The sequence below is a fragment of the Epargyreus clarus genome, unplaced genomic scaffold, assembly GCF_041222505.1.
Source record: "Epargyreus clarus isolate Ecla_fem2 unplaced genomic scaffold, WU_Ecla_fem_2.2 ptg000007l, whole genome shotgun sequence".
In the NCBI taxonomy this organism is placed as follows: Eukaryota; Metazoa; Arthropoda; class Insecta; order Lepidoptera; family Hesperiidae; genus Epargyreus; species Epargyreus clarus.
Window position 1 is genome coordinate 13,113,924 of NW_027332215.1, and position 23,520 is coordinate 13,137,443.

At 36.5% G+C, this 23,520-nt stretch overlaps 1 protein-coding gene across 1 annotated transcript in view; it reads right to left on the reverse strand.

Annotated features, from left to right (window-relative positions):
* fw (CUB and Sushi multiple domains furrowed) overlaps nucleotides 1–23,520 on the reverse strand; it is a 115,916-nt gene that overhangs the window by 3,548 nt on the left and 88,848 nt on the right. The window contains exons 5-15 of the mRNA XM_073074718.1: nucleotides 16,421–16,543; nucleotides 15,916–16,079; nucleotides 13,113–13,239; nucleotides 12,561–12,710; nucleotides 7,572–7,748; nucleotides 6,308–6,606; nucleotides 5,596–5,830; nucleotides 4,605–4,778; nucleotides 2,918–3,097; nucleotides 2,232–2,468; nucleotides 1,193–1,372 (exon numbers count right to left, since the gene is read on the reverse strand). Of these exons, the coding sequence (XP_072930819.1) occupies nucleotides 1,193–1,372; nucleotides 2,232–2,468; nucleotides 2,918–3,097; nucleotides 4,605–4,778; nucleotides 5,596–5,830; nucleotides 6,308–6,606; nucleotides 7,572–7,748; nucleotides 12,561–12,710; nucleotides 13,113–13,239; nucleotides 15,916–16,079; nucleotides 16,421–16,543 (2,046 nt within the window). The remainder of the gene's footprint in view (nucleotides 1–1,192; nucleotides 1,373–2,231; nucleotides 2,469–2,917; nucleotides 3,098–4,604; nucleotides 4,779–5,595; nucleotides 5,831–6,307; nucleotides 6,607–7,571; nucleotides 7,749–12,560; nucleotides 12,711–13,112; nucleotides 13,240–15,915; nucleotides 16,080–16,420; nucleotides 16,544–23,520) is intronic.

A 23,520-nucleotide genomic window follows, 5' to 3' on the forward strand; every position in this document is an offset into this window, starting at 1 on the left:
TATTAGGAAGTATTAGGTACGTAAAAGTATGCATTGCTTCTTAGTAAATATACAATTTTGTAATAAGCATTATTTAAAAGGGATCTACTCTTATCCAATCGAGGTATCTAGTATCTAGTAAGTAATTAAAAAATCTGACATTTATCTCTAGCCAATGCGGTTACACTTATGAGCATAGATTAGTAAAGATTACTCACTCCTAACAAGAAAATGTACCCAGTTTTGAGAATTGAAATAGTTGCGTAAAAAAGTTTTGCCACGTCTCCGTGCTAAAATGTCCCTAAAATATTTGAAATAATTATTTATTTATTACGTAAATTACGTAATTATTACGGAAATTAGTTATTTATTCGTAAATTTTCTCTAAAAATGTTTTTATTTGTCAAGGATTCAAAAAAAGAACTTACTAAAATAAGCCGTTTGTGGCTTCATTCAATATCAAGGCGGCGAAGTATCTTTACTAATCTATGCTTATGAGTATAACAGCATTATGCGCAGGAGTTTTTCATATAACGTTAATAAAAACCGGAAGATTTTTTTATATTCGTAAGGCTTCTTCATTTGAATTGACTTTTAACGATAAACGGATAGATTGATTATTAATACCGGATGCCGTTCCGGTTCTATAAACCAGAATAATTTAATCTATGAAGTATCACTACCACACCTATTCGCGTGTAGTAGTTCTCACTTTTGGAAGGGTGGCTGACTTAAATAATTATGAGGACCACCTTCGACGTCGGGAATGGCAACGCATCTGTGATCGGCTTCAAATATTAAAAACCTTTCTTCTGTATGGAGTGAGTTACTGATGTGGTAAAGGTGGTAGAACCGTTTGTCGTGCGACTCCAGTGGCACCACCGCCTATTTCTGCCTCATAACAGTGTTAAGCGCGGCTGTGTTCTTATTTTAAGGGTGTGGTAAGGGCGTATATTTTTCGAGGCGTTCCAGCTTAGTCCTCAGAGGTAGCGGCGCATCTGACCGACCTAAGGTAGGAATATCTAAACCCATCTGGTGATGATTACAGATGTCCATGGGCGGCAGGAGCCACTTACCATCAAGTGGACTGCAAGATAGACTACTATATTATATAATATGTAAAAAAATAAATGTTCACAGACGACGGAGACGTATCATCAGGTGTATTGTATGTTCCTTTGTATGGAAGCTATTGTATAAAAGCTAAGCCTACCTTTACAAACTGGGGCTTCAGAGCTCCACGTGCCGTTGTCCTGGCACAGTCTCCTGGACACGCCGTCCAGTTGCCAGTGTTCATGGCACTCGTACAACGCTGCAGCACCGTAGTATGTTGCGTTGGTCGCCAACGTTACTTTGCCGTTCTGAAGCCGACCGGGATTACCACAATCCACATCTGAAAGAGTTTATTAATATCATCATCATCAACCCATTACTGTCCCGCTGCTGGGCACAGGTCTCCTCTCAGAATGAGGATTAATCCACCGCGCTGGTTAAAGACGAATTTGTGGACTTCACGTACCTTTGAAACCTTTTTTAAGCTTTCTCAGGTATGGAGGTTTCTCACAATGTTTTCCTTCACTGGTTAAGCGCGTGATTTTAATTCCTAATACGCACATAACTTCCAAAAATCAGTGCGTGCCTGGGATTCGAACCTCGGACTCCTCGATCAAGACGTTGAGTTTCATAAACACTAAGCTATCACTGATCGCTTGCTATTATTAATATATAAACACTCAATTACCAATAAGGTATCGGATTCTTTCAAAATGAACGGAAAAATACTCATCCTATTTATAGAAGAGATAAGATTAAAGCAATAGATGCTCTTTAGTGGGAGACCTATAATGGGACCGAGATAAAATAAAAAGCAGTGTTCACTCGTTGTACACAAATGCGCTTCTCAAACTTTATTATTTAACGGTAAAATAAGCTGTAAAGTTGAATTTTCACAAATATCTTTAATAAATCGTAATATCTAATTGAAACAATATTACTGATATTATATGTATGGTCATTGTCGACTTTTATAAATTCGGGGAATCTTTTAAGACTGCGGTATGTTCAATGCTCATCATAATAATTCGTTAGACGTAACCATCATCGTTACATTTCATCGCTCTATCGCTCAATTTGATCTTACAACAAGATTGAGAACCTTAGACAACTTATATCTAAATTAAACGTATTACGAGCGCGATCTACCCACCAGTTTGAAATAAACTGATCTCTCGTATTTGCTATTGGTGACTCACATTGACACTTCGGTGTGACGCCGCTCCACTGGCCGTTGTCCTCACACGTGGAGAGGCTCTCGCCGACCACCTTGTACCCTCGCTCGCAGCGGTACTTCACGAGCGCCCCGATGCGGTACGTGTTGCCGTTGTTGGCGGTCACGGCGGTCCGGATGAGGGTCCGCCCGTGCATCCTGTCGTTGCCCGTTACGGACACGATGCTGTTCTCAGCCACTATCGGCTCCGGGCATCTGATCTCTGTGGGAGACGTGTCGGTTCAGATGCTTGCTTCAACAGTTACTAGGATTGTACTTATGAATATCTTATAACGGTAAGGGCGCATTTTTAAACAGGTTTAATGTAACAGACATATTAGACTAAAATGTTTGTTGAGTTAACCAAATAATATTTTTTTATGTTTTAGTAGAAGCAAACACGCAAGTAGTCTATGCGACGGTAAGTGGCCTCTACCATCTGTTGACTTCTGCTATCGACCAGGGATAGAATTGATATCCTACCTGACGACGATCATACCTCTATGCCTCCATTAAGAAAAAAATAAGACCTGTTATAAGTATCTTTTCCTTAGACACTCTTCTCACAACACTTATCACTACTTAAGCCAGAATCAGGCGTGGCGTTAGTTCCTCCGGAACCGAATCAACGGCTTTACCACCCTTTACACCTTAAAATAATCGTATCGTTACCTTCGCATCTCGGTGACGAGTCGCTCCACTGATGGTCCTCATTGCACACCCTCCGAACAGGTCCCACGAGCCTATAGTTCGTGGTGCAGGAGTACTGGATCACGCTTCCCAAGTGAGTGGTGCTGTTGAGGAGTTCCGTAGACCCATAAGGCAAGGGCGGAAGCTTTCCACAGTCCACGTCTGAAAAACAATCAATTAATTAACAGATATTTTTGTACAGGGTGGTAAGACTAGGGATTTATATTAGGAAGGTGTTCAATATTCAATTTTCGTCATATTACCTAAGAATATTATGTTAGTTTTGACAGAATTGGCCATTAAAACTTTGATGAAGCAGAGCGCTCCCTAAACCTAGCTAGCACAGAATAATATGATCATGTGGCAAAGTAAGTAGATTTTCTAAATGCTGAGCTTCATAAAATAGTTCGCTAGTGCTACATGTCATTTAACGTAATTTTTCATGTGTGTTTTTTTCAATCACCTGTGAGAATGTGAGAATCAAGAACATATCCTTCGTTTAATGTACTACTCTGTATAATGGCGTGGTTTGTGATCGTGTTACTTTGAATGACTTGACTATTAGTAATACCCACATATTTTTAATTGCCAAGACGTCGACGATAAATGGCCTGTGCTGCCCATGGACATCCACTTCCATCCACGTCCAATAGATCAGAAATCGAAGAAAAAATCGTACTTGGATGGAATATCAGCACTGAGAATTACCTCGAATCAGTATTTATAGGTACGTTTTAAAATAATCACATAAAACGTATTGCAGCTTCGAAGACAGAAATAGGCATGTGTGACATTTACGTTGATTAAGAGAAATGTGATACTAATTTAAATAAGAAGCGATTTTACATGCTAGCTGATTATCTAATCAGAGAATTGCGACCTAAAGCCTACGCATTCTATCTATTTCTGAAAGTACTCGTATAGAATAGCACCTGCACACCTGGGTACCGAATTACCCAGGTACCCAATTATTTCATAATTGAACTAAAATATCTCTTTTGATAATTGACTATTTTTAATCTCATACCCATTTTAAATTCCCTGTATTGTTTATTAGTGTTACAGACACTAAACAACGAGTGTTTTAAATATTAATTAACATTACATTTCTTCTTAATTAAAAAAGATTTTTCTCGGTATGGTGATGATAAGAGTCATCAGAAGGATTTAAAAAAATGTTGTTGTAGATTACTTCAAAGGTAAGTTCCCGAGATTACCTTTTTACAATTTCAACAACCTTTTTACAATACCTTTTACAACAAAGGAGTTTCGTTCATTCCACCCCAAAGGGGTGAAATAGGAATTGAAAGTTTATTTTAAAAAAACCGTCAATTTACACTAAAAACTATATAAAATTGTATTTTGGTTCAAAATAAGATAACATCTATATTTGCGGTTTTGTAAAACCCATCCCTAATGGGGTACAATAGGGGTTGAAAGTTTCATTGAAAATCCGTCAATTTTGAAGCAGACGCTATGAAATTTTGTAATTGTATCGGAAGAGATCACCTATTTCGCTGTTTTCGGAAAGTCAACCCCTGAAGGGATAAAATTGTGGTTAGTGAAAAATTGTTTTATTTACGCGTACGAAGTCACGTGCAAAATTATTTGCAACTAGTAAGTTGGTATATAAAGTATACAAAGTATATAGTCAGTTAATGTTCCTTACATTCACATTTAGGTGACTCCCCAGACCACTCGCCGTCAGGCTGGCAGACGAGGTTTTGTTCGCCGACCAGCTTGTGGCCGCGCTCGCAGTGGAAGTCGATGGTTGAGTGCACGTTGTAGTCGTACGCCTCCATATACCCACCAGCGGGTACCTCTGGGTCCGCGCATGTTATCACTGGAAAATATTTTTTATAAGACTGAAGCTAGAAGACTAAGCTGGAACGCATCGGAAAAGTATGTCCCCTTACCACACCTTTCAAACAGGAACACAGCAGCGCGTAACGCTGCTGTTATGAGGCAGAAATAGGTGTGGCGGTGGTGCCGCCGGAGTCGAACCACAAAGGGTTCTACCTCCTTCTTGAAGACCACCATCTGAAGGTAAATCACCACTGGACACTGGGACATTTATAACCAACTCCATATGGACAGTACTTTTACCTGAAGTCAATCACAGATACATCGCTACTTCTGAGGACTAAGATAGTCGTCTCATAGGACATAGGCTACCTTTTATCCCGAAAAATACTGTTCCCAAGCGATAAACAAACCCTGTCTGCGGTCATCGATCTCTGACCGCGAACGGAGCAATAACAGCTAGTGTATGTAGGTATAGGCAGTCTTTGTACTTTTACGGCATGTTAGGTTCTCGAAATACGTGACGTAAATCGAAACGACGTAAGTCGAGACATTTTTTTTGTCATATGTTTAAATGTAATACTCTGGGGTTAGGATTTCTAAAAAACTTAATAAAAAATAATAAAACAGCTGTATTTATAACAAAGGATATAAATACTTTATTATCAAAAGTAAGTTAAAATAATTATATAGACCTCGCGACAAGTGAATTCTCCTATGCCGGAAATCGAAACAATTGACGTAAGCTTGAGGAATAGTGTCAAAACATTGCTCGACGTAACTTGAAATCACGTAAATCGAAACGACGTAAGTCGAGGACTGCCTGTATACTAAGAACACATAAGTCATGTACTCACATTCACAAGACGGTATATCATGTGACCATTTCCCGTCCCGGTTGCACGTGAGGACCTCGGCACCGGCTAGCCAGTAGTCCGGCTCGCAGGTGAATTGAGCTACCGAGCCGTATGTGGTGGAGCCGTTGAGCAACCTGAACGAGCCTTTGTGCACCTGCGCCGGGGTGCCGCAGTCCACGTACTTGCATGATGGTGGCGTTCCCGTCCATAAACCACCGAGGGTGCACGTTACGCTCTGAAATTAAAGGTTTTTATAAATTCTGATATATTATAATTAAAAGGGATGGTTTTTTAAAATAGATATTTAATGATTCAAATTCGTGAGCCGACATTTCTAGACGAGTTGAGAAATAAACTGGTACCTATGTTTTAATTTAAATAATAGAAAAATAATTAATTAAGTATATTTGTAGTGTTGAAGTATGGTAATAATGTTTTGGAAAAATTAGCTAGCGTGGTGGATTATCTTTGACGTACTTACAATTAAGTAATTAATTTGAAAGACAAAAGTTTTTAAAAGTATTGTTCTTTCTTTTTATTCGTATAATATTTAGGGGCCTCCGCTGCGCTATAGCATCCGACTCTATGCCCAGTGAACAAAAATTGTATTGGCGACGAATTAACAAAAGCTTTAAACCATTGTCCTATACTCGTACCATAACAATAAAATACTTATTGTATATCATTTTAACACCAAAAGGCATAAAATTACTGGAGGTCCGAACAAGATGAATCCATTCTGACAGCTGTACGTGGCCAGCGAGCCGGCCTTATGTCCGCCAACAGCGACGATAGCGCCGGCGACGGGCGGCGGGTCCGGGCACCAGTCGAACAGGCACTTGGGCGCCGCGCCGTCCCACACGCCCTCGTCGCCGCACACGCGCTCCGCGTCGCCGACCAGCGTGTGGTTCTCTCGGCATGCGTACGACGCTCTAGCACCGTGAGTGGTTCGCCCGTCGATCAGGTTGACCTCGCCGTCTTGTATCGGCGTCAGACCCCCACAGTTCACGTCTGGAATGCAATGCATTTTATAGTATTGACATGAAGGATTTGAAACATTTTTTTTTCTAAATATATAATATAAGACAGAGTAAGCAGATGACCAGGCAGTCCAGCTAATGGTAAGTGGCTACTGCTGCTTATGGACATCTGTAATCAACCCCACATAAGTTTGAGTCCCACCTGAGGTCGCCCATAAATGCGCTTCTACTCCTGAGGACTAATTTTGAATGCCTCGAATAAGTATGTCTCCCTTACAACACCCTTGAAAACAGAACACAGCGGCTAGAACACTGCTGTAATTAGGCTAAAATAGGTTTGGCGCTGGTGTCGCCGGAGTCGAACCATAGAGAGTCTTACAACCTTGAAACCTATAACCCCACCTTGTGCGGTTTATTTTAGTAGGTTCGATTAACACATTGGCCTAAATCTCTCATTCTGATCTGGGTTAGATTGCCGTGCAGATGGAAAAGCAATCACACTCGTGGTCACATTCATTGGCTTCATGAATGGATTTAAATGGGATTGCAATCCTCCATGACTAAAATTGAAAAAAAAATCGACAAATTTTATGCATGTTAAAGCTCAACACACAAAGCCCGAAAATTTCTGGTAACCAACAAGTGAGTATGACAAACATATACATATTAGTAAAGATACTTCGCTGCCTTCAAATTGAATGAAGAATGAATAACTAAATGAATAAGTTATTTTTTTTAATTCTTGACGAATAAAAACATTTTTAGAGAAAATTTACAAATAAATAACGAATGCTGCGTAATTTACATAATAAACAAACAAGTATTTTAAATATTTAATTTTAGCACGGAGACGTGGCAAAACTTTTTTACGCAACTATTTCAATTCTCAAAACTGGGTACATTTTCTTGTTAGCAGTGAGTAATCTTTACTAATCTATGATGACAAATATAAAATATAAATTAATATAATTGAAATTTTAGTTAAATTATACTTACATTTGCAGCTCGGAGCCGTCCCAGACCAGAATCCGTCTTCTTTGCAATCCCTCGTTTTATCTCCAATAAGCATGTGTCCCTCGGGACATTTATAAGTAATTGTCGATCCCACTTGGTAACTATTCCCTTCAATGGTCGTATTCAGCAGTTTATCGGGACTGCCGCATGTGGGCGGAACTAAAATGAAAACAAGATTATCTGGGGGCCTAGCCAAGTTGACATTCTACAGTCGCTTGCGCTGTAGAAACGCTATAGAAACGCTAAAATGTATGAAATTATCAATGATCACGTGATCAAAATAGCGAAGTAGAAAAGTCGTAGCCAAGTTACACGATAGAATAGAACGCTAGCGATTCTACAATGCTCATGTCATTGCTTTTTTCCATACAAATGACAATCTTTGACAACCTTTCAACAACCTTTTGACTTTTTTGTCAAATTTGTTAGCGAAGCGTATTCTAAGATAAATGTCATAGTGAGCGATCGCGCCGACCCTGTAGAAAACGTAAACGCTTATTAGCGTTTACGTTTTGGCGGATATTGTATCAGCTGTTTGTTACTTCACGACGCGCTATCACTGCATTATAGACTTTAATTACTTTTGATCATTTGAAAATGTATACTTTAAATGTGTTGAAATTTGAATATGGCTCTCTATAACTAGGGTACCCTAAAATATTATAGAAATGTATTACACAGTCGTTTTTCTATTTTAAATTAATAGGAGCATATAATATAATAGATAGATACGATAGAACATAGAGTTATTCCAGTGTTTAAATAAAAATATTGTCTCAGTTTAACTGTTTTATTGCATAATTATTAATGCTTCTCATATTAGCTTTACTTGTAACTAAACCATTTATTTACATCTTAAAAGAAAATATAATATTAATATCTGTATCCTATTTTTCATTATTATCTCCTGATTCAATAGCAATCTCCCTGTCTAAGCATAAAGCTAGTGGTTATGAGGTTTCATTTGTTGGCATGGCATGTGTGGTATACACCCAGTGGCATTTTCATTTATAATAATTGCCTCCTTGGAATCCGCTCCTACGGTGGAAGAAGATCCTGAGTAGCCCTCCTTTTGATGAGCTTTAAAGTGCGGGTGGAATTCATAAGTTCACTAGCAAGTTCATTGAAGTGTCTTTATATGAACGAGTATATGATTTTAGTTTATTTGTCACTTTCTCTCTCACCGTTGTCTCTGTGGCATAAGCATTTTCGATTGGAAGCGCTGTATGATGTCCAAGTTTGAGTTGGATGCGGTTCCCCTAAAGTTCGGATCCATATGACCATATCGGTTTTAGTATGGATTTGTAGTGGACAAGTTCGTTGCTGAGAGACTTTCGTGCCATGAGCCAGTAAATCTTAACAAGTTGGACCGTTGGACGTCCAGATATTTTCCTTTGGGCATACGTATCCTAAATTACAAGTACAAGTAGGTAATTTTATACAAAATACATGCAATCGCTGTAACTGTCATTAGTAATATCGCTATGAACAATTTGTATACTCTTTGTAAACAATCACTAATCACCATAGTTACCGTCCATAAACACATTATTAAGTTTAGTTTTTGCAAATAATTTTAAATAATAAAATACATGTGCTATAAAATATGGTATATTTTTTTATTTATATTATGATGATATATTGTAATATTACTATTAAATAATTAATCATTACCATGTAGCTATTTTGGCTGGTGTAGAAACCAGACGATATTGTATTTGACGCCTAATTGATGTAAATGTGATAGCTAACCATAGACTTATCATATATGTAGAATGATATTAGCTAACGAATAGAATAGAAAACGAATAGAATGCAAAGTTTGTAACATGGCTAGCCCCCCTGATATGAAAAAAGTGAAATTAAAATGTGTATGGAAAATTAAATTGCATAGCACCTAAATAGAAACTACGAGTATCTACATCGCCTTTGCAAGAAAGCGTTAAATATTGTACTAAATTTTCTAATTACAGCAGTAATAACTTATAACACACTTGCAATAAATAAATATGTCACAATATAAGATATATTTGCATAATACATATTTTATAGCTTGCATTATTACCGTAGAACAGGTACCTAAGCAAGTCTTTGCTCATAATAAATTCCAGCACGGTGCAATTTTTAACCCTAAGTAAGTAATATAAATTTGAAATTATGATCTTTGGTAACTTGCAGATTGATTTTCTAATAACAGCCGATACTGCAATTAAGTATTTCACGCTTCAATGAATAGTTCGCCGAACGGGTTTGCATGTACATTTACTTTACATTTATTAGAAAGTAAAACATAATAAAATACTGTAATGCATAAAAAATTGTGCGCATGACCGGTTGGATAATTTTGCTGTACTATACATGTAGGTGGCAAATTTGCATTGTTATATCAATGAATAAAGAGATTTCTGTCGTTTTATATTCAATGTCGCAATAGATTGAATAAAATTTCCTCGCTCAGTTATGCAAAAAGTAATGTTGAACCGCAGCGCACAGCGTGGTTAAGTAATGCAACAGCCGAATAGCAATTAAATTTGAAATTCTATTTCGCCCTATCAAAAATCCTTGTGATAAAATCGCTACATTAGTCACACGCAGCAGCATAAGATATAAGATTATGAGCGCCATGTTGAGCTACCATAGCTTAAGCTTCACTGGAAACAATATGTGTCTCCGATCGACTCAATCAATGTGAAGATTCCAATAAGAGTAGCACATTGGCTACAACCATTTTACTAATTAGATATACGTAGGTATCTAATATTAATTTGGGGAACATGAACACAGGTAATTTACCATAGTGACTGAATGCAGTTATTTTACTAATGACATTAAATACTAAAAGAGTTATTCGCCCAGTGTTGCTTAACGACTACACCTGACATCGATTGCAGTAAAGTTCCTATTCAAACGTAACCACAACCACGCCACAACGACACCACAACACTTCGCAAATCTATGGATTTATTCACACATACCGCTTTATGTAGTGCAAATCAACAGAGTGGACGGCACTCCCCACATCACAACTACAACCATAGATTAGTAAAGATACTTCGCCGCCTTGAAATTGAATGAAGCCACAAAAGGCTTATTAGTAAGTTCTTTATTTGAATTCTTGACAAATAAAAACATTTTTGGAGAAAATTTACGAATAAATAGCTAATACTGCGTAATTTACATAATAAATAAATCATTATTTGAAATATTTTAGGGACATTTTAGCACGGAGACGTGGCAAAACTTTTTTACGCAACTATTTCAATTCTCAAAACTGGGTACATTTTCTTGTTTGGAGTGAGTAATCTTTACTAATCTATGACTACAACCAACACCGTACTTAAAATACACAACACAACCACTGGTTGCCGACATTTTGTTGTTCCCGTCATGTGTGCTTGTGGTTACATGTGAATAGACACATGTCAGTTACGAACGCTTGAGCATATTGTACACGTTAAGAAATGATAGATGGATGTTGCTATAAAATTAAATCTTTAGTTACCGTCATTCCATTTGACATTTAAGTTACGAAATCCACCTGCAAACTCGGCGAAAGCTTGTATACTATTATACCAGAAAGTGTTACCAATTACTGGAAATGCAAATTACAAAATCATGTGCCGGTTTCACATGATCGATAAATAATTAAGTTACTGGTTATGTTGTTGAGTGTTTGATTGACAAACGGTTGTTTTATAAATAGGTGTAGCAGACGAGTATGCAGTCCACCTCACTGTAAGTGGCCACTGCCGCCCATGGATATATGTAATCAATCCCAGATAGGATTAGATATTCCCACCTGATCTAGTCAGCCCTTGATACGCCACTACCCCTGAGGACAAAGCTGGAATGCCTCGGAAAAATATGTCTCCCGTACCCCTTCAAACCAGAACAAAGCAGCGCTTAACACTGCTGTCATGAGGCAAAAACAGGTGGCGGTGGTGCCGCCGGAGTCGAACCACAAAGGGTTTTACCACCTTCAAACAAACGTGATTTAAGGCCAATAACTTCGCAAGGCTGCTGCAGTAATCTTGTCGCCAGCTGCGTCATAGTATGAGATCATCAGTCCATGTTAAAATTTCAAGCAAACAAATATAAGTACTTATATGTCCAAATAAGGCTCCGCACAAATATCTTTATTGTGGTCACAAAGCAGTGACAGCCTAGTGGTTGAACGCGGCCTCTTTGTCGGGGGATCCGAGGTTCAAATCCTAAGCATCTATCTGTGATTTTTCAAAGTTATCAAGGAAAACATCGCGAAGAAACCCGCACGCCTGGGAGTTTTAAAAAAATTCGCACTTGAATAGAGCATTGGAATTTGGTCCAACTGTGGGACAATAATTTACTCGTAAATTGAATAGGAAGGAAAATAGTTTTCTTTATAAAAATAATTTTACATAATGAACTTAGAGCAAGTATTTTTTTTAAAGTTTTAATCTCTGAAGTGCGTGTTTATATCATAAATAAAATTCCACTTTATTTTTTATATTTGAAAGTAAATAAGTATATATATTTGTACATAAATTGCGTGTAATCCTGGAGTACTGATTTCGAACTAACTAAATTGGGAAGCCGTAGCAATACATTTCAATTCATAGGAATCCGTAGATATTCATAGAAATCTAAGCACAGCCTCGCAGACATTATTGTTATAGCTGTGCAGCAAATATTAATATAATCAAATAATTGATAAATGTCGTAGTACAGTGGATACTTTACTGGACTGACACACAAAGGGGTCAGGGTTCGATTCCTGTGCAGGCAAATGTTTAAATAACGTACACATGTACATTTCAATTCGAAAGCATTAGTGAACTTATCTTTGGGTCGAAAGCATCTACAACATTCTAGTCCGAAAAACTATAAAAAGCTTCGACAAATGTAAATTAACGAGATATTTACCAAGCAGCAGCGAATTCGCAGACGCTTAGAATGAAATTATCGATATGTACCTATGAAGGTGACACTCACGGTACTGGCAGATCCAGTGCAGATAGTCGAGGTTGCAGCCCACGTCGTTCCACAGCCAGGCGCGCCCGCCGTCCAGCACCGCGCAGTTCTGCTCCCCGTTGTAGTTGTTGGGCTGATCCTTGCCCCATGTTGGCTTTGATACTATCTCGCCTGGAAGATTGGGTTAATGTTAGAAGAAAACTTGGCACTTTATAGAAGACTAAATGGTTAATGTGTAATAAACTAAGCGCTATAGAGCTACGAGTAGATCTGTAGTTTTCTGTATCGCAAAGTTAATAATAAAAAAACTACATATCCAGTACAGTTGAAGTTATATTTTATATACCAATAGTCATAATACATATATACGACATCATTTAAAACCTAGAACATGATAACGGATTATAATAATTTTTTTATTTTATAGACTATATATAAAAAGTACTCTCTTATGTTTTCTCAAGTTACTTCCTGTATTCTTCAAAGCTCTTTACGAGTTTGTGCTCCATCGTGTATTTTAAGAAAAATAACTGTAAAACCATGAACTATGCTGTCCTACGCAATAAGTCTTACCATCAACCCATCTCCATGTTCTGGACGTGAGGCCCGGGTCCTTCTGTGCTCCGATCCATACCAGTTGCGTTTTTAGCTGAGATTTACGTCTCTCTAGCTCTTGAATAAAATAACTCGAAGTGGCTCCCTAAAACAAATTGTTTTTTTAATTTTAAAATATGAGTACCTAGTCACTATTTTAGGATTCCGCACGCAAATGGTGAAATGCTATCAATAAATCTGTCCTTCTTGTCCCTTTATTTACTTTGTCACAGGGCTCTACCTCTTGAAACGTATTATAATGACGAATACTACAAAATAAAAAGTAACAATTAAATGGCGGTCCCCATACAATAAATCGCATTCCCATAACAGGAAGACAGTTTATATTTCTACAACATATACTACTATATTATTGTAGTTTCCGTGATAACAAAATTAACAAATACTATTTTAAGAACAAAGTGGTGCGGAACCCTCCATATGCGAGTACGACACGTATTTGCCCAATTGCTATGTTATTCTTATATATATGTTATTATGTTATTCTTATAGCTATTATACTAATATAAAAGTAGTATTAACAGGTAGAATTGCTGGTAAAATACTACTTTTAATTACTAACTTTTATCAGCAATTTTAGGAATTTTATTAGCACTTCTATAACATTTGTAGAAGATATTCATGTATGTTTACATTCGTTCTAGGTCGAGTTTGCATCTATATTGAGTTTATTCGTAGATATAATCCAATAAGGTACCGATCTAGATTGAAGCATCGAGGCGTATATTTCAGGCATCTTCTATTTGCTGTCTTGCAATGTTATATTTTGATGGATATGGATACAATTTATGACTTTAAGTATCTTTATTACCTATAATATTACTATTTATGATAGATATAAGTATAAGGTATAAGTATAAGTGTAAGGTAAGTATAAGGTATAAGTATTTTAAACAAGCAGTGATATCCTAGTGGTTAAGAAACTCGGCCTCTTGATAGAGGGGTCCGAGGTTTAAATCCCAGGCACGCACCTCTGATTTTTCAAAAATTATGTGCGTATTAGAAATTAATTATCACTTGCTTAAACGGTGAAGGAAAACATTGTGAAAAAATCCTGCATACCTGAGATTTATAAAAAAAAACTGAAAGGCATGTGAAGTCTACCAATTCGCACTAGGCCATCGCGGTGGACTATGGCCTTATCCTTCTCATTCTGAGAGGAGACTTATGATGATAAGTATTTAAATAAAAAACTTAAACAACAGTCGTCAAAAGTTTTTACCCTGTAAGGGCAGGTCAATGCAATGGAAACTCTTTTGTTGCTTTTATATTCGATCGACATACTTATGTTTAATTATTTTTTCATCTAAATATTCTGGAACTTTCCAAAGATGTGTTTAATCTCTAATGTAAATAGGGTGAGTATAAATAGAAACGCTCGAAGTCAAAACAAAGAACGTAAAAACCTTGACTTATTTTCGATACTTCGAAACCTTACAATGTACAATATTTTCTTTATATTTTTTCTCTTGTAGATACAATAAGTAAGAAGGTACTTACTACACAATAATTAACGAAGATCCATGTGAAAAACTACCTACATAATAATACGTTTTATAATTATAATTTAAGCTATGTTAGAAGGCACAGTGTAGTTTGAAAGAAAGTTTGTTGACCTCATAATACGTTCCAATGTCGAGCTTGCCGGCTTTTACCATTTACCTACGACTTATACTGTCAACATATTACGAGACATTATTTATGTCTCTCCAAGAAATTAACCATCAATGTCGACGGAATAAATTTCCTGTTTCCTACCACTTCCAGTACTTCGTTCCGTACTCTTACATCTTAACGTGTACGCATAAAACATATTAATATTTCAGTATTTTAAATCTTATGAACGACTTAAGAATTTAGAATGTAGTTCATCAACTTCGGGTAGCAAGCAAACCGTTATTCATTGTGAGGAGAGTTGCCAGGATAGCTAGAGAAAAGCTAGAGTCACCATTATATTTGGTCGGACACTTAAGTTCCCGAAAACTGGGGCGACCATTTTGTTGGGCCTTTAATCAATGTGAGAATCGGCTGATACCGAATCCTTGCAGAGCGCACTGGCATTCTTCATCCCCTGATTAAAGGCTCGTTCAAACCCTACATAGGTTACTTACTATTTTCGCCTGATAAATTCCGTAGTTTGCGGTGACTTCTTAGCATTGTAATTCTGCCTTACGATACGAAATACTTCTCGAAATTCTACTTTAATCTCTCTCAAATCGGATATGTCAGTTATTAGAAATTTTATTTCGATATAGGATCGGTCCATCTCTATTTGTTCACAACTTAAGAAAGACGAAAGAAATGGAGCACTAAACATTTGACCGAAAACGTCTATAAAATCTAATATGTCCAACTAAATACGAACGCCTGGTAATCCTAATTGTGAGAGACTCCCACTGTTATGCTAATGCTATCTGATGCTAATGAGATTAACGATGCATTTCTAAATTTTAATTAGTTGAACGGACGCTATTGTTCGACTTGAGGACAGTTTCTTTTAGAACATCTCGGAATATACATTACGATGAACAATAGGTAATTGTTCTAATATAATTTTATATACCTATGGACAACTACCTTATATAATTATAGTTTTAGATCTGACCATGATTTATTGCGGCGTTTGACACAAGACAACAATAGGTACTTGGAATGTGTTTCCGAGTTGTGGTTGGCCTCTAAAACTATTAATAAGTCGGTGGCCAGCTTGAAAACAAATGATGATATGTAGTTGAAAACACGAGCGAAGTTATGAAGTTACCTTGAAGCCGTGTATTAGATCGCCCCCATGTGACTGGCATTGCTTCCGCGCTTCGTCGAATGAGCCACCTTTAGCTACGTTGAATTCATAGCAATTTCTGGAAAAGGCAGCCAGCTCTATGTCCGCCGACGCTCCCGCTGGTGCACATCGGTCGTTGGAAAATTCTGTATTTTCAAGATTAAACTTAAATAACTTTTAACTTACAAATTGAAGCAGTTTCATTAACAATTTCTAGGACAATAAGAAAATGACATATCTAGATCTGAGTGGGTGCGTCCTGTTTGTAATGTAAGATACTTTACAAAATAGAATTTCTCAGAAGAGCGGGAATATACAGTAAATTAAAGTAGGAAACTTTGTTAGCGAATGTCTATATTTACTTGAAAACACAAGGAATTGTATGGCGCATTATTCAGTTATAACAGCAGAAACTACGTGGCTTGTTAAAAGTTTCTGCTCAACGACTTGTTAGCTTGGGGTATCGTGAGGACGGGTGGTATTTTACCTTCTGTAGTGAAAACCTCCACCTCGCACAGAGATAATGACCCTTCCACTCCTACCAGCTGCAGAAAAACGTGTTGCCCTATTAAGGGACGCGCGCAGGTGAAAGTTTTCGTCACGCCCTCATCTGCAAAAAAAATCACAGTTACTCGTTATAATCACATAAATAAAGGAACTAAGTAATGTGACGGATTTCGCTATGAATGCATACGGAAGGAAATTCGTGAGACATAATGATACCGACGTTATAATTTATTAAACATCTTTTGAAGAGGATGGATAAAGCGTTTCATACTAAATTCAAAATATTTGTAAAAATATTACTTTAGTTTATTTAATCGCCTCGTGTGCTTATTTCATAAAGTATTAGCTATAAAATTCAGTACAGAGTTAGCTAGCAATAAGTCTGATTGCACTCAAGTACGACAGATATCGAATACATGAGGTGAAGCGTCTCAGTAAAATGGCATTTAAGTCTAACGAGTTCTTATGAAACAGGATACAGGATACCTATTACTAATTACTATCTTCTTACTACTGTCTTCTCAGTTTTTTTTTAAATATCATTGCTTATTTCTTAGTTTTTTTTTTATCTCCAATCGAGTTGGTTATTTAGCAGAAAAGTACTTCTGCTGCACACGTTTCAAATGCGGAGGACCAAATAGTAATTATATGTTAAAAAAAATAGTTCCATCGTGCTTCCTAATGTTTTGGCTCATGAGGGGTAAAAACTTTTTTTATGAAAACAATGAAACTGCGCCTGACATAGCTAATTCGTCCCGACTTCTAGACCAAGTTAGCATGATTTAGGTTGGAATTAGCAGGACTAAATCTTGTTGATTAGCTTGTTAATACGTCGATCTAACCAAAATTTTATTTAAAAAAAATACGACAGTGTTATGTTAAATTGTATTAAAATTGCTTTGATGAATTTCCATAAGCATTACTTATTTATGAACGGCACATTACAATACAGTACTCTTATACGATTATAATTTCTAAATGATTCTAGATCAGTTCTAAACGTTATTTAAACGCATCTATGGCTGCTGACAATACAAGGTCAACTCAGACAATGACTTAACATTTCCTACACGTCAATTAATGGTGATTATTATTGCGGATTATACGCATGGCGTGTTCAAGTCGAGAACAAATCCGTGCACGCAATCTTTTAAATCTAGTAAAGTTATTCGTACGAAGCACACATGTATTACTCTCAATTCCGTGATTCGTTCTTTACCATTGTGATTGCTACATTGACACTGGCAGCTGCGGTACTTAATGATCGACAGTTAACTTCCTTCCGTATTGATGATAATTTTATAACTTCCAGATCAACTTTATTTTACCGTATAAATAATATTAGAACCGCCTATTTCTCTTGTACACAATTTGAGTACACATTTCAAAATTTTGTTAATTTGGCAGAGGTTGAACCTGAATTATTCATTCCAAATTTGGCTGAATTTAGAGAAAACAAGAAATGCTGCACCTAGACAATTTCAAAACCTAGCTTTTATCATAAGGTCGTTGACGTCTGTCGGCCTTGGAGTTGTTACGCTTGAAGAGCAGCCTGATTGAACAAACCTTCGATAGGTTTAAAAGTAGGGCCTACAATAAGTGCCTGACAAGTGACCAGAATTAAAACGTAATATATAGGTCACAATATTTATGACTCACTACAATAATGCGTATCATCCTTGAGGTCTATAACCTCTGAGTTAAGAGTTAAAAGGAAGATTAAAGCAAGCCGCCACAACAGCATCTTGATTACGACACAGTTACGACGTCGTCATAATAGACAGAGAACATAGCTCAACGAGTATTTACGTACGACCTTCTTATTAATTGTGAGAATCGTTTAAATCACCAATTGTAGTCGACGCTGCCATGCTTAGCGGCGTTTAGAAAGTGCAAGTTATCTCAGTACTTTCACGATCTAAACAATAACACTTCATCAGTATTGTGACATCATTCAACGCTACTTTGTTTCACTTCATTTCTTTATTTGATTACTCTAGCTCGAGATGAACGGTGAACCGTATCGCCCTTCACCGCTTTTCGTGTTGTGAAATCATTTTCATAAAGAATCTCATTATAATAAAGCAAATCCTGAGGATGTGAGTTTTAGCATTTTTATTACCGCTCTATTCCATAATCACTACAATTATTCCGTATTCTGACATTAGTGAATACATTTGAAGAGTTCTTGGACTAATTAGCCACAGTGTGTAACGTATTAGACATTCAGTTACGTAAAGTCGGGTGTTAAGTTTGTTTGTCATTATGTAATTTTCTAGCGAGCGGTCGAGTGCACTTCTTTTTTGCTGGCGTTCATGGTGTGCGACCAGGGATCGACATGTAATTACGGAACTTAACGTTTTTATTGAAGCGCCGTCATTTCTTTGTACGTCTACGATTTGCTATACTGCAAGAAATTAAAGTGTAGTTCCTTCGAGTGGACCATTTTAAGAATTACTTTGATTATTTGGAAGCATAATCGTACAGAAAGCTTTCATGTTCACTGACTCCGACAAAATATAATGTTATACAAAAACTTTGAATAAATATATTATATTTTTGGTGTATTCTAATATTTTGATCTACCACACCTTAAAATTATATGTTTTGACGCGTTTGGGAAATAATCGGAGTGTATTTTTAGCATGGGACAAAGTTGCGCGCGTCGATGTAACACATAATTTATTTGTAGTATTTATTCGAATTTTGCTTACTTAAATGTGCTTTGAATGCTCATAAAATATTGTATGTACATACTATAGACATGCTCTTTTGGTAATATAAGACAATATGCACATGTTCGGTAAGCGTGCAATTTGACCTAACTAGCATGCAAACCTAAGGATGTTAACAGACTAATTTATCGATTGCCGATTGACACCATCGATCAATGCTAGAATCTAACACTCAACGTCAATCGTTAGTTGTTACCACACCTATCGATTGGAAGACTAGCTAAACTGGGATGGCCAGAAGGCCATAAGTTCTGTGATTTGTTATATGGTATTGTGGTAAATTCAATCATCGATGGAATTTTTATCGAACAGCATCCGTCAAATAGCCTCAGCCATTCACACTAATCGATCGATGTCGATGAAACCCATTAGATCGATCGATCGATTGATGTGAGGGTATTTAAGTTATAGATAAATTTATCATCATCATCATCATCAACAACCCATTATTGTCCTACTACTGGGCACGGGTCTCCTCTCATAATGAGAAGGATTGGGCCATAGTCCACCGCGCCGGCCAAGCGCGTATTGGTACACTTCACATACCTTTTAGATGTTGTTGTTTTTTTATAAATCTCTTCACGATGTTTTCCTTCGCTTAAAGCAAATGATAATTAATTTCTAATAAATATCTAAGATAAATTTATATGAAAAAGTATATCTTTTAGGTCTGTTTATTTACTTCATCTATAACACACAATTCATTAGCCTGCTTGCACCGCGGCGGTTCCCATGGAACGCCATCCACGTGAGTATGAGAGAGTATGTGAACACTTGTGACACGATTTCCACTTTCTTCTGATTGATCGACGCAAGCGTGAGGTTGTTCGCGACTAAAATTCCTATGTAAAGCTACCAGAAATAACATATCACTGTTATTAGGAATAGTAGTCACTCCCATTTATAAAGTTATAAAAAATTACTCATGTGCAAATAACTACAATAAATTCGGAAACTGATCTCATGTTTTAAAATTTTCGAAGTTATTACTGATAGATTAAAATTTCTTATAATTTATATCTTTTTTATTACACTATTTTATTTATGTTGCCCTGTTTGTTTTTTTGTTTGTTTGTTTGTTTGTTTAGGTCAAATCTATTAGTTGCAATTTTACCCCCTTCCTGTTGACCGATTCATCTGATATTTGGTACACTCAGTTTACCTGGTACCTTTCGTTTTCATGAAAATACAGTTTAATATATTCAGTATTAATGTAAATCTAATATGACCGCCGCTATAAATGGCGGCTTGATTTGTAGGATACTGCGCAGTTCATATAATTACAAATTTCAAATTAATGATGGCTGCTGCTACAAAATTTAAACAATACTACATATTTTTTTTTACAATCCCCTTAATACTAATAAGTTTATATTTAACTTGACATGTTCGAATGTAAGTAACACATTTGTTCAATTTTTGCAATGCGACTCAGCTGAAATTTTGCATGCATATGTAATTCGGTTGAAAACGCAATAATATTATGATAAGGAGATTGTGTGATTATGGAGCTGGAAGGTGACCATCATAGATTAGTAAAGATTACTCACTCGTAACAAGAAAATGTACCCAGTTTTGAGAATTAAAATAGTTGCGTCAAAAAGTTTTGCCACGTCTCCGTGCTAAAATGTCCCTAAAATATTTGAAATTATTATTATAAATTATTTAATTATCATGTAAATTACGCAGTATTAGTTATTTATTCGTAAATTTTCTCTAAAAATGTTTTTATTTGTCAATAATTAAAAAAAAGAACTTACTATAATAAGCCATTTCCGGCTTCATTCAATTTCAAGGCGGCGAAGTATCTTTACTAATCTATATTAAAACAATCTAAGGCCATTTAGTTTGGCAGGGGCTACCCTCCTAGGGCGATGCGAGCGGTGCGATCGCACCGGGCGCTGCCATACTAGGGGCGCCGCTATACGAGGGGCGCCAAAAACATATACGAGGGGCGCCGAAAACACCCGAGCGTCATTGTTTTGCACAAAAGCTTGACGGGTAATTGAACGGCTACATAAGGTATAGTCCGCGCCAAACTGCTAGTCCGCTCTGAAGTTGTTGCGAGCAGGTGAAGTCATATAATTTACTATGGCGACGCGATTCATTTCTATATTAAAAGCGATCTTGCGTATGCGAGCGCCACCAAGATGATGTTGCACCACCTAAAATTTTTGCTATGGCAGCCAACTGTACTTTGTGCTCCTAAGATTGGTTATCGTTATCATAACGACTGATAGGTGGTATACTACTACTACTACTACTATTAATTACAAATATATATTTTTTATTATTTGCACATAATTCTTATTTTAATTTTCTATTTTAATAAATTTATTGGACAATAAAATCTATAAGGTGTGTAAAGACGGACTTGTGACATACAACAACTACAACAACAACAAACAAAAAAGTTGCAGTGAAACTTTTTAATCTCACACATATAAGGTTAAATTGATCTTGCGTTAATATTTGATTTTGGTCCCCTAAAATAATATAGATAATGACCCTATTTATTTACGTATATAGGATGTACAAATCATTATTACTAAAACTTTTCTGTGCATGTGGTTATTTTCGGAAACTGTCATGCGTTGCCAGCTTCATAAACGATTTTTCAATTACCGCAAGAATAAATGCTTTTTGCTTTAATTTAACAAAATTGCGATGTAAAAAGTAGCATTTATGGTATTTGTCTGTAAAATTAATATTATTAAGATTATTTTATGAGATTCGTGAAAATACAACTTAAAAAAATTCTACTACTTAGGAAATTTTCATAACCTAGCAACATTGTGGTTGCCATGGCGTCCCTGCCACACGCACAGAAAGTTTAGTACAGACGACAATCTTACTCTACAAGACAATAATAAAAAGTTATAGATATAAATTATAAAATACAAATTCTTTGCGTTTACAATTGATTTTGAACGTAATAATATGAAATCGGTAGAATTGCTCACTAAAATCGGTATATTCGTACCAAAATTGATAAATGACCAAAAACATTCAATAACATTAGATTATTTATCTTAAGATGGTCTTACATAATTAACATTTTACAAACTTGTTTGGTTTTGGCGACCTCTTGTTTCCTTAAGATACCTATTACTTAAGTTTTCTAAAGATACCTATTACTAATTCACAGATTCTTTTGTCCTGACGAGCTTTTTCGCTCATAGCTAAAAAAATTAAAATATCTGTATCAAAAATCAATGCATTTCGGCAGGACAGGGCAAATATCGTTAGAAATACCGAAAAAATCGGTAGGTTCGAGACCGCTGACAATTGTATCTGTATGGCAGGAGATTCCTACCATGGTAGAAACTTAGAAAGAAAGTGCTAGAGTATCAGAGTTTCTACTAGCGATGCGCCATCAACTTACGACTTTAGTGGCAAAAGCTGCCTCTAAATGTCGTTTGTCGACATTTATCAAGGGTTTTTATAAGGTACCGCTTGCAATAAGGGTCCCGTCCAAAAATATTTCATGTCCTAAGACATGTATGGATAAAAAATTGAAGTTGACGCCAGGTTTCCCTCTTACTTATACATCCGCGGACGACCAGTCGTTAACACGATTCAGAAGGGGTAGAGGAGCGCCATCTAGTTTCAAATTGATATCAAAACTTTTATCCACAACCATTCAGTGTTGCCAGATTCACTGTAATTACATTCATTAGATTTTCTGTAATTTTACTTTATTTTCCTGCATTTACTGTATAATGTTACAATTTTACAGTATATTTGACTAAAAATATTGTATTTGACTTTATGATTCGCCGTACTTTCTTGCCGATCTACTGTAATTTTTTCATCAGTGCATTGTAATATTACAAATCTAACCTGGCAACACTGCAACCATTGTCCATTACTAAAGTATGTTAAATTCAAATTTTCAAAATCTCCAGACTCCAGTAGCCAGGCAGGAGCACTTTCGCCACTTTCTATTCTGGCAGAAATTTCTACCATAGTAGAAACTTAGAATAAAAATGCCAGAGAAGCAGAGATTCTACTAGCAATGCGCCATCGACTAACAACTCTAGTAGCAAAAGCTGCCTCTAAATGTCGATTATCGAGATTTATCAAGGGTTTTTACAAGGACCGCTTGCAATAAGGGTCCCGTCTAAAAATAACGTATGTCTTAAGACATTTATGGGGTAAAGAGGCCGCCAGGCTTCCCTCCTACTTATACATCCGCGAACGACCATTCGTTAGCGCGCTTCAGAGGACATATAGCGCCATCTAGTATCAAATTGATATCTAAACTTTTATTGTATAAAAGACGTCTTGCGAAAATGTAACCACGACGTAAAGATGAAAATGCTTATCAAATGAGAAGATTAAA